A 12488-nucleotide genomic window follows, 5' to 3' on the forward strand; every position below is an offset into this window, starting at 1 on the left:
TTGCTAATACAGCGACATATATGATATCTTGAGGCCCATAAATATATATTTGTATTTTTAAATATTTTGATTGAAGCCACTTAAATTGTTTGTCATCTAGATTGCCTTCACAAATAATAACATTTGTGTCTAGGAATTTGTTTAATTCATACATAAGATGTGTAATCTTAATCAATTGTTTTTGATTCTGCGTTAATGGATATTTAATTGCCACTAAAAAGTTTATTGTTTCAATAGTATTAAGATAATTTGTGATATTTTTGACAATGATCCAAATATGTTTGATTGAATTCATTTTGTTAATTATATTCTATAACAATTGAACTTTTGAATTAAATATTGTGGAAATGATTGTGTTATTTTTAAATGATTAATAGTGCTTGAGTTTTTTATTTTTTTTGTTTTGTGTTTTATTTATTTTTTTGTTCTTTTATAATCAGTGTTGATTGTGTGTTTTATGAGTATATCTTAAATGTTACTTAATAATTAACTATTATATTAAAATTATTTAATATCCTTAATGTTAGTGTTATAAAATAAATAAATAAAAATGTTTAAAACTTAATTGTAAATAATGATAATAATTATGAAAATAAGAAGAAAGTTATGCATAATTTATAGGTATTATTAAGTATGTTATAATAAAGTTAGTTGTGCGGCTTTATAAATAATAGGTATGTCTAATATTTACATGTTATATATATATATATTAGTGCTTATATATTGCAATAGTTTAATGCATTGTTATACTTATGTTTTTTATTTTTTATCATTTATTTTTTTTTATTTAAAATTTTTGTTTAGTCTTTTGGTAAGGTTCGACAAGAACAGCACGTTGGTTATGCTGTAAATTGTGTTAATCTAATTGTTTGATTGTATTGCAATAATCACACAGATATTAACAATAGTTAATATATTATGACGGTATTCTTTTAGTTTATGCTTTTAAGTGAACCGTAATAGTTGTTCAGTAAGAGTACAGGATATTAATTTTTATAAGAGTATGTTATGAATGTTTCCTGTTATGGTGGAAATTCCTATTTGTTGTTTTTTAGCTTCGATGCAAAGCGAGAAGGTATTGGTTTTACTCTGATGTGTGTTTTTTTTTTATCTATATACACTGTAACTTTTTTAATACTGGACCAATTCCTTTGAATAGCAACTCTAAAAATTGCAAATTTCATCTAGTTGGTACTTTGAAGGGGGTAAAAGTTGAAAAAGTTTAACTCTTCACAGACGAAATTTGAAAAAACAAAAATAAAACCGTACGACTTTTTAAAGTTAGAACTTTTACTGGCTATAGTTTCGAGAAAAAGAGTCGGATCGAGTTGAAATGTATAAGAAATATTTATTTGGTATGCCCGCGCACGTCAGTTGTATCAAATTTAAATTTAACCCATTTCCCACCCCCCTAGGGGGGTACAAGGTTTTTTGTTTTTCAGGGTTTTTAGCCGTAATTTTAAGACCTTTGGGTTGAAAATTTGCCAGTAGTTGGAACTTATATGTATCCACAACATATTAAACGGAAAAATAATTCGGCATTACAGTTTTTTTTTCATTGCCGGAAAACTGTGTTTTCGCAGATTGCGTATATTTTAACAAAAAACACTTAAAATCTTAAAAAAATTGTTATCAAACCAGTAAAACAATTTTATGTAGATCTATGCAGAATGACACTATTAAGTTTTGTGCTCAAGTAACACTTTTGACTTAAAGTTTACACAAATTCAATTTTTTTTTTTTTTTTTTTTTAACTAAAAACCCGGTGTACCAGATGGGAGAAACGAACAGACACTAAAAACCATCAGTTGGTAACGTCTATCCGTATTAGGTTAGGGCCCAATGATTGGTATCATAATATTGTGTTTATTACATAATATCACAGACGACTAAATGGTGTAACTGATTATAGTAGACCCTCGATTTATTGGGAAAAAAACCTATCCGTGTACTTAATAAGACAATTAATGGTTCTGATACGACAAAACCACTGTCGTTATCTCGTTATTTTATAGCCTGCATTATATAACCTTACCGAAGGTCAACTATGAGTATATAAGGTCCAACTACCTGCAAATAATAAAGAGGACTGTTGTTTTTTGGATTCAGATTAAGTGTTGGTTTTTATGCAGTATACCGCCTCAAAATGTATTTTTTATTACACAATTTTTTTAAAGGAAAACTAATGTTTTGTATATTGTTATGCTGTTATTCATATAAAGAGATTCAGGCTTGATTGTTTAAATTGTCTAATATTAGATAATCTGCTTCGTGCTAATTTTAATTTTTTAGTTTATCAACTTGTAGCTTTAATTTTGTATAAAATATTTCATTATTTTATTACTATGTTCAAATTGAGATATATTTTAATAAAAATTAAGTCACGAATGATAATACTTTATTTTATGACTAGACCAAATCTCGTGAACATTTAACATTTTAATACTGCTCCTATACTATTATTAAAAAAACAGAATTTTTTAAAATCTCCATAAAAGGTTATTGTTAAGTAACAGGCAACAGCCGACCGCTAGTGGCTATAAACGTTAGTAATATTTAACTAATAAGTAATAAATGTAGGTAAAATTTATTGTTTTCTCCATCACAGTACCAGTATACGATTTAATTTTAATTTAAACTCAATTTTTCTTTAGAAAATAACAAGAAATTTGTATACAGGGTGGGGCAGTAAAACGGCTATTTTCTAATGTATAAATGGAAATACCCGTTTCACTACCCCACCCTTTACATATTAAGGATCTATGAAAAGGTTTTTTTAGTTGCATTTTATTTTGTACATTGTCTATCTAGTAAAATAGAAGTATAATTAAGCTTTGAAATAATATAATCTATGAAGTATAAATAATTTGTGTGAGACTGCTCTAATGGAAGTATAAAATACATAAATATTAATTTTATTGAGAATAAGCGATTATAATTGAAACTATGGAGTACAAACGATTGAAACATGAATCGTCGACCATTCCAAAAAAATATAACAAGACATTGTATATGTGTTATTTGGTCCACTACGTTTTTGCAAAAAAAAAAAAAACCAGTACAGTGGGGTCGGGGCATAGTGGGGACGGAACATAGTTGGGTTGGGGCATAGTGGTGACGGGGAAGTCACAGGTTTACAGGAATTTTTAAATCTGAAAGTGATAAAATCACTTTCAAAAAAATGCTTCGATGCAAATCGGTAGTTAGTATATTCAAGCCAGTACAGTCCAAACCAAGCACAGTATAAACCAGCAAAGTTAGAAAGTTTTAAATGAAGGTTCTGTATTTACAAATGAGCATCAAAGCGTTTATTTGAAAGCGATTATATTCAATTTTATCACTTTTATTTATACAAATTCTTGTAGACCTGTGACCTCTTCGTTTCCTCATTGCTTTGATTACATTACGCCAATACTCTACTGTACTAGTCCTCGCGGATAAAATCACTTTTAAATTAACTTTCATCATTAAATCATTTTCACTTTTATATTAACATAAATATCACATTTTTTTATACAACATATTTCGATAACCATAAGACATTTTTATCAAAACCACACAAGTGTTTTACTCTTTTGGATTTAGGCCTGTTTTTTGGTAAAAAAATACTTACCAAATTTTTAATACTAAATAATATTATATACAAGGAGGTCTCGTATCTTTGGAAATTCATCATAACTGTAATCAATTAAATCAATAAATAAATAATTTTATTGACAATAAATGGGCTGATAATCGGATAATTTTATTTTTGTTCTAAAGAATAGTAAAGCTACGTATTTTATGAACTTTTCTACTTGGGATTAATGAATTAAAAATTTGAAGTGGTCGATTGGGAAATGGGAAATTTAAAATGTATACATAATACGTAAAAATGATTTAATAATCAAAAAAATACTTTTTTAGTAGTATAACACATAGGCATAACTTTGGAGAGGCTAGGGGAATAAGATTAGGCTAATTAATGTAGATAAAATCTTAAAATTTTGTCAAATATACTAGGCCTTTTTTTTGTCAAAATGTATTATGACCGTAATAGGTTATAACTTCCAAATATTTTAATGAACAATTGGTAATATTAATAATGTAGTTGATGAATTAGTCACTTTGCCTGGCTTTCAAAATCCATCTTCAACTTCGTCTATTCTTGGAATAGAGTCAATATTTTAAACTATATATTAGTACATATTGATTATTTATATACAAATGTATACATTTGATACTTTCATAAAGATGACTTATTTTTTTCAACAATGTTATGAGTATATAATCTTTATAGAACTAGATTATATTTAACAAAAATAAGAATTGATGGACATAATATTTTCAGGTGTCACGCATAATAAATGGTACAAATAATATAGCGTCAATATGTAACCACATTCTAAAAAATAATGTACAGTGTTTATACTTGACTTTTGTTCAATTCCCTAAAAAATAAACAATGTGTACATATTAAAGCATTATGACTATTTTTTTAAATTTGGTTTTAGCGGGTCATGACACGACAGCTACAACGAATGCATGTGCAATATTTATGTTGGCTCACCATCAGGATATACAAAATAAAGTAAAATATAATTCGTATTTAGTTTTATTAATTATGAAAAATAAAACATTTTATATATTCATGGTAATTATATATTTTTTTATTTCTGCTTATAAATAGGTGTTGGAAGAATTATTGGCAATATTTTCTTCTGGCGACCCAGATCGACAACCTATCTATGAGGATTTACAAAAGATGGATTACTTGGAACGTGTAATCAAAGAAACTCTGAGACTCTATACCGTTACTTCCTTGTTTGGCAGAAAAGTCGAAAAGGAAACTGTTATCGGAGGCTACTTAATCCCTGCAGGTACGGCCGTAGACAAATTTGTTTGATAGGTTGCCACATTTGGTGCTTAAATTTACTAATACAATTTTAGTTTTAAAAATATCTATAGGGTCAACGTTCATAATTTGCACTCAGCTTTTACACTTAAATTCAAATTTATACCCGGAACCAGAAAAGTTTAATCCAGACAACTTCTTGCCCGAAGCATGTCGCAGTCGCCATCCGTATTCGTTCCTTCCTTTTAGCGGTGGTTACAGGAACTGCATTGGTATGAAATATGCAATGCTCCAAATAAAAGCTGTCGTCTCAACATTGGTCAGATCTTATCGTTTTTACCCGTCGGATAAGTGTCCCAATCCTGAAAATCTTCGTTTAAAGTATGCGATGACACAGCAGTTTGTCGACGGGTGTTACGTTAAAATAGAAGCGAGAACATAATCAATTATTGTAGAATGGTTTTGAACCAATATGATTACTTATTATTCAAATAAGGGTTTCATCTGGATAATTGTGTTATCATATTTTTTGGATTTTAGATACATCGGTGTTGGTTAACAAAAATAATATCCATAACTAATAACTAATGACAAATTGTTGGTGTTATCGCGTCTCAATATATTTTCTACAAACTGTTTAAGCTGTCTGTATAAATCTTTTCCTTCGTTTTTAGACATAATTTATCCGTTCATTTGATAAATTCTTTATATCAACATATTTATTTAGTATAAGTAGAGTAGTATAAGTGAATAGAAAGTAGTACTCTTTGAAATAATAAAAATATCATGGTACTTTTGTACGACTAATAATAATAATTATTATAAATTATAAGGCATGTGATGTTACGTGTTAGATGACTTTATCTATATTTGTATAAGTAAATTAGTAGATAAAAAACCGTGGTTCCTTTGTTGAAATGGTAATTCTGCTATGCATAACCCTATCGTTAAAATTTGTTTTGGTTGTGTAGTGTGTATTGTGTAGTTTTCGTGGAATAAAACAAACATATCGGTGTACCTCTGTCTGCTCTTTAAAACTGTCCAAGCTCATTTTTAAATATATTGTATTATTTATTTTCGTTAACTTTCAAGAAAAAAAGTGTATACTCAAAATATAATTTTTTCAACATTTTGTTGACGTTCAAGTGCCAATTTGGCGTATTTCTAAGTATAGTTTTATTGTGGACAAAACAATTTTATATTTTCATCTATTTTGAATTTAAAGATATATATTTTTTTACCATAAAAGCATAAAAAATAACTTTGCTTTTAAAGTTATAGTATGAAATTAGTTTAGTACTAGTTAAGTAAAATGAAGTTACGGTTAATACTATTTAAACTTTAGAGGTAAAATAACTTTGAAAGTGGAAAAATCAATAAAAAGTATGTCTTTCTATGGATATATTTTAAAGATGTCAGTACAGCATATAATAGAATATAATAAAAGAAACAAGATTTGAGGTTGTTATTTTAACTAAATATCAATTCAACCAACTATTTCGAAGCAGAAAATGACTTATTTATTAATGTATAATTTAATACTGGTAAAATTGAACATTACCTAATCTTTTATTGTTTTCGTAAAACCTATATGTAAATGCCACAAAAGCTCAAAAATGTTTTGGTATGTAAAATTTACATCTACATAATTTTCAGCAATGTCTATATACATTTATTCAATTATACTATTATTCTTACACAAATACTAGTGTATGCGACTTATGAATAAGTTTCTTGATATCAAATACTTATTCTTTGAAAACGTATTACCTTGTACATAAAAATTTCAGTTAATTAATAAGACTCAATATCGTTACCCTGCGAGGAAAAATTAGTGCAACATTAATTTATGCCGTACTTGGAAAGCTCAAAAATGTTTTAGTTATATAGCTTTTAATTATTCCATTTGACTATCGCTCATGTATTTCTCTGAGTACTTAAAAAAAAAGGAATGTCAAATGCCATCTGATACATAAGTGTTTAAATGGTTAATTATTGTAGATATTTATTAATTAAATAGTCCTTTACCATTCATTATATTAAATTGTCATAATAATTTTAAATTATTTTAAAAAAGAACATCAGCAGCAGCAATCTCAAGCTCTCTATCTTTCCATCTGATGATTCTTTATTTTTCTGGTAAGTTCTTCATTTGTTGGATTGTAGTAAGAAAGCTTTTCCTGGATTTAAGTTTTGGTTGTTTTTTGCGAGTGATTTTTGTCTTAAGTGATGTTTTCGCAGTGATGTTTGAATGATAAAATTCGGTCTAGTGTGACGCCAAGGTATTTTGGGTATTCAGTATTTTTAATCTCAACACCTTCCCAGATTACTCTCATTGTTCGTTTTGCTTCCGATAGTTTTTAAGGATTCTCCGGTGGTGATTGTTTCTTCGGCAAAAGGATCATTGTTAAATTGTCTAATGTAATCTTCTAGTAGTTCCTTGTTTTCTTTCCCCGTCCCCAGAATATACTGCGTTCTGCAACCTCTTGGTATATTTTGTTTTGAAATAGTTTTACTAGGTTTGTGAAATGGCCGTAATTTTCAGGCGTTGGGATGATTTTGTTGATTTCGGTATCCATCTGTGTCTTAAAACTTTCCCGGTCGACTTTTTTGAAATTATAGCGTCTTATCATCGGTACGTTTTCTGGGTGTATAATAGCATTTATTTGACATGTTATTGGTCTGTGCTGGGAATTTGGTATTGGTGTTTCGACTTTCTTTTTGCACCGTTGTTTGATATTGCTACTCGCAATAATTATGTCCGGGTTATACCATATTAAAAAATATGCGTAACAGCAGTATTATGACTACACCGCCGTTTTAGGACAAAAAAATACATAACCTGTTTGTCTATAACCATGATGCTAGGTATACGTGTAGTCAGTAAAAAAAAAACATTGGTAAAATATAAAGATGAATAATTGTAATTTAATAACATGTTTAAATGGCCGACACAAACGCGGAAAAAAATTTTCAAATTTTCATCAATTTCAAATGACTATAACTTTTTAATGTAAGAATAAAAATACAAATTTTTTCGCCAATTCTTTTTTAAAAACTATTCTAAAAAAATAGGCTATTTAAAAAAAAAAAAAATATACATATAAAATTAAAACAAGTAAGTGCAACAAGAAACATGGTACTTATAGCGCGAATGAATATAAATAAATTTAAAAAAAAAAACTTTAAAAATATTCACTAGAACCAAAGTTATCTCATTTGTCGAATCATTGTTGAACACCTTGTATAGACGCTTAAACAGTTTATAGAAGATATATTTTGAAAGAATTGAATACACCAACAAATTGGTAAGCCAAAATAATAACTAAGCCTAATGAAAAATAGCGCAAAACACCAAAAGTCCAAGTATGGGTTTTTTGAGATATTTATGAAATAAAACGTACAATGCAATTGTGTATACCATATGCTATACTCCCTCAAATCCAATTATGTTAAAAATCGTTTTAAAGAGTGATTTTTAATTATAATTAAGTCCGTTATGTAATATCTCAAAGTTTGTACAATTTTAAAAAGCTCATTTTCAAAACACCCATTTTGGACTACATGTGTTTTGCGTGAACGGGAACGACATGTGTTATTAGATATAAGTATTACCTCGGTTAACTAAATCAACATAATTACGCGAACAACCTTAACCAAATATGTAAATAATTCTGGTTTAAAATCCTAATTCAATAATTGATCACATTCTCTCTCTTTTATTTTAACGTTATTATTTTAGTTAACTAACTCCGATATACCTAAAACCTATAAAAATAACGAAACCTTAACCCATAAGATTACATAACTAATCAAATAACGATACCCAAATATGTAAATAATTTGTGTTCAAAACCCTGCTGCAATAATTGATTACGTTCTCTCTTCTATTTTAACGTAACACCCGTCGACAAACGCTTGTGTCCCAGCATACGTTAAACGAAGATTTTCTGGTTTTGGACACTTGTCCGACGGACTGAAACGATAAGATCTGACCAATGTTGAGACGACAGCTTTTATTTGGAGCATTGCATATTTCATACCAATGCAGTTCCTGTAACCACCGCTAAAAGGAAGGAAGGAATACGGATGGCGACTGCGACATGCTTCGGGCAAGAAGTTGTCTGGATTAAACTTTTCTGGTTCCGGGTAAAAATTTGCATTTAAGTGTAAAAGCTGAGTGCAAATTATGAACGTTGACCCTGTAGATATTTTTAAAAATAAATTGTATTAGTAAATTTAAGCACCAAATGTGGCAATTTATCAAACGAATTTGTCTACGGCCGTACCTGCAGGGATTAAGTAGCCTCCGATAACAGTTTCTTTTTCAACGTTTCTGCCAAACAAGGGAAAAGAGGGAAAATGTCTTAGAGTTTCTTTGATTACACGTTCCAAGTAGTCCATCTTTTGTAAATCCTCGTAGGTAGGTTGTCGATCCGGATCGCCAGTAGAAAATAATGTCAATAACTCTTCCAATACCTATTATTGAGCGATAATTAAAATTTATTATATTTTCGTCACCAAGAATACCTATAATGGGTATTTAACTTTAAAGTTCATAATACCGAATATGTATTATAGCATACTTTATTTTGTATATCCTGATGATGAGCCAACATAAATATTGAACACGCTATCGCCATAGCTGTAGTATCTTGACCTCCTAAAATCAAATATTAAAAGATAGAATTAATGAAAATACAGCTCTCATTTTACGCTTGTTATTTGGAACTGTTTAATCAAGAGAAAGGCGCTAGAACGCTTTGATACATCATAGGTACTAGTTGTGTATTTGTTAGAGAATGTTATCAATTTTACAGCCTGTTTTGATATTCACGAATAACAACACAAATATATAGTTGATATTATTTATCAAAATAAAGTATACTTGTTTTATATACCGCTATTAAATGTAAAAAAAATATATATATATTATAGTAATTCAAAAAATAAGATCATTTTTTTAATTTAAATAATGACACATTAAATAATTATGAAATTGTTTTGACCGGTTATTATAATATTTTGTCTAGACCATTCGATCAATTTGAGTAATCATAGATTTTATGATAATTAAAAAGTATCACTTTAACCACTTTATTAGCATATAACGTACCAACTGTGTCTTAACATTTTTTAAGGTCAACTATAATACACATGCCAACAATTCTTTCTTAATATAATGTTTAAAAAAAAAAAATGTACCAATTATAGTAGTTATTATTTCATCCCGTAATTGCTGAAATGACATCTGATGTTCATTCTCGAGCAGTATTTCAATAAAAGATTTACATTTAAGGCCCATACACTCTTCGTTATGTTCTCCTTGACTGTTTATCCTATTTCTCAATTCTGTTTTTTTTCTCTGGACTAAATCATCGATGAAATTGTAAATTTTATTTTGGCTAATGTCATGTTTACGTTTATACGTCGACAACTGAAACAGACTCCTGTTCAGAAACCATGGGTGTGTAACTCGGTATTCCATAGCCTACAAAAACAAATTTTTATTACAAACAGATGACATGCCAGCACAAAAAAAAACATCAGTCAAGTACTTTTAACTATATAAAGTATGGCTAGTGATATTGAAAACTCTTTTACACTGCAGGCCCGGATTAATGGACCCCATTCTAGGGTCTCCATAAACTGCCAAAATAAAATAATTTTTGTTTATTAAAAAATGCGAACAAACCTTTTGGATGAAATGTAAGTTCTCCAAAAATACGTGTTTGGCGTTTTTCTGTGTATTAAATTTTACACCCAAAGCGGTTCTTCCGATTATCTCCATTGTCGCCATCCCGATTGCACAGCTTATTTCGCATTCATTTGTATTGATATCCCGTTTCTCGTACAATACTTGGCTCAGGAATTTGGCTTCCTCGTAAAATATCGGTATGAACGATTTTAGCATCGAAAATTTAAACCCCGCGGCTACCAATTTTCTATAATTATGGAAACAAATTGAAACTGATATTTGATAATCGGTAATTTCGAAAAGGTGACATTATAATAATTGGCGATAGAAACTAGAAACTGATTTTTTAGCATTTAAAAGTCAAGTATTAATACGTTTCCACTATATTTTTGAATGTGTTATACATATTGACGCCAGAGATGGTCAAAATTGATTACAATCCGTAATCGATTACAAAGGGATTACAGGTTACACGTAATTCACGATTAATAATAAAATTGGATCAAAATAATTTCCATAATCCTAAATTTTTGGATTAAGGATTATATTTAATCTCTAGTTTACGAATAACAGTTTATGGTTTAAATTATTAATCACAGGAGATCACACTAAAAAAGCTCACCTGTTATTTTTCCATTCGTCAAACACCCTGTTTGTAAATAATCCATCGCCCATAATTGATTCGCTAGCAACATTATAAAGTTTAGCTTTGTTGAACATATTAGGATTGGTAAGAATCGCTTCTATTTCTTCGGGGTTTCCAGGAAATACGTATAATTGATCCAAAATCCAAGCTTTGCATAAAGTATTCTGGTATCTATACCACAAAGACAACAAAACTAATTACTGTTGCTCTGAAATTACTAGAAATTGAGAATACCAAAAGAGTAATAATATGTAATAGTTAGACATGAACACAGCATAGTTACTTTCTGCCAACTTTTAATATATTCTTCAATAGTTTTTCAGGTCCTCCAAGTAAAACAGGTAGCATTCCCACAAAAAAGAAACCATCTGGACCTGGTATTCGTTTTGCTAAAGATATCTTTCTTCGGCTTACTATTTTATAATACACAACTACTAAATATAATATTACCGCTGTAAGTATAACGATAATGTTATTAAGGCTTGTATCATTTATTATGTCCGACACCTGAAAATATTGTGTCCATTAATTAATATTTTTTTACATCATGGTATTCTTTTTGTTAAATGTAACTTAGTGCTATGCTAAACAATTTTATGTTGGAGCTAAAATATTAGTACAAACTTTACAATTTTAGATAAAAGACAATTTAGAGGGATCTGAATAGAAGATAGTATAGTGTTATCATTTGACCATTGAAAAGGTTTTTTTTTTAAATTTAAATGGGTTTATTATTACTTGAACCCCTAGCCATAATAATAATTGAAATGTTGAGTTAATGATTTTTTTACCTGATGAGACGAAACCATTTCATTAAATTTCATTTTCTATAAGACGATGATTATCTGAGCAGTTATACACAACGAGTAATTGATTTTTTAATTATTCTTAACATTTATACTCTCATGCTTACGAACATTCAAAACGAATAAATAAAATTTGATTTTAAATAAACGTTATTACAATTTACGTTCACATACATAATCAATGTGAAACTTGCATTTGAATAAAAATATGAATTCTGTTGATGTGTTATAATATATAATAAGTATAATCTACTATTGCATATTCAATAAGGTCATTATATAAAATTTCAATATCTACAGTATCACTATTATAGTATTATATTTACGCATTAATTAAATGAATATCGTAACTAAAATGTTTCACATAGCTTAATGTATGTGAACTTGTTGTATGTAACAATACTCTAGCCTAAGAAAGGTATAATACTAAAATATTTCTTCAATGACCTTCAGCTTTTTAGAAGTTTTGTCGACAAAGAAACAATGTACAAGGTTGTTTGGTTT

At 28.7% G+C, this 12488-nt stretch overlaps 2 protein-coding genes across 3 annotated transcripts; one reads left to right on the top strand and one right to left on the bottom strand.

The window, feature by feature from the left end:
- The first annotated feature begins 4537 nt into the window (after window positions 1-4537).
- On the top strand, window positions 4538-5276 carry LOC126841278 (cytochrome P450 4c3-like). Its single transcript, XM_050577647.1, has 3 exons — window positions 4538-4570; window positions 4670-4859; window positions 4948-5276. The coding sequence occupies exons 1-3, from the start codon at window positions 4538-4540 to the stop codon at window positions 5274-5276; spliced, it is 552 nt and encodes a 183-aa protein (XP_050433604.1).
- Window positions 5277-7790: 2514 nt separating this feature from the next.
- LOC126841250 (cytochrome P450 4C1-like) lies at window positions 7791-12087 on the bottom strand. Of its 2 annotated transcripts, none has more exons than XM_050577591.1 (8): window positions 11970-12087; window positions 11462-11685; window positions 11155-11349; window positions 10530-10779; window positions 10040-10325; window positions 9421-9497; window positions 9124-9313; window positions 7791-9036 (listed from the first exon to the last, which is right to left on the bottom strand). In XM_050577591.1, exons 1-8 carry the CDS (start codon window positions 12000-12002, stop codon window positions 8708-8710), a joined length of 1584 nt encoding a protein of 527 aa, XP_050433548.1. In that variant the 5' UTR covers window positions 12003-12087; the 3' UTR covers window positions 7791-8707. The 2 variants fall into 2 exon arrangements, with proteins under 2 accessions (XP_050433548.1, XP_050433547.1); XM_050577590.1 differs by having other exon boundaries at window positions 9400-9497.
- Window positions 12088-12488: the final 401 nt, after the last annotated feature.

Source organism: Adelges cooleyi, unplaced genomic scaffold, assembly GCF_023614345.1.
Source record: "Adelges cooleyi isolate 19-005CV unplaced genomic scaffold, UGA_ACOO_1.1 ACOO_flye_CR_arks_rails_tigmint_CR_PRNA_38, whole genome shotgun sequence".
NCBI lineage: Eukaryota > Metazoa > Arthropoda > Insecta > Hemiptera > Adelgidae > Adelges > Adelges cooleyi.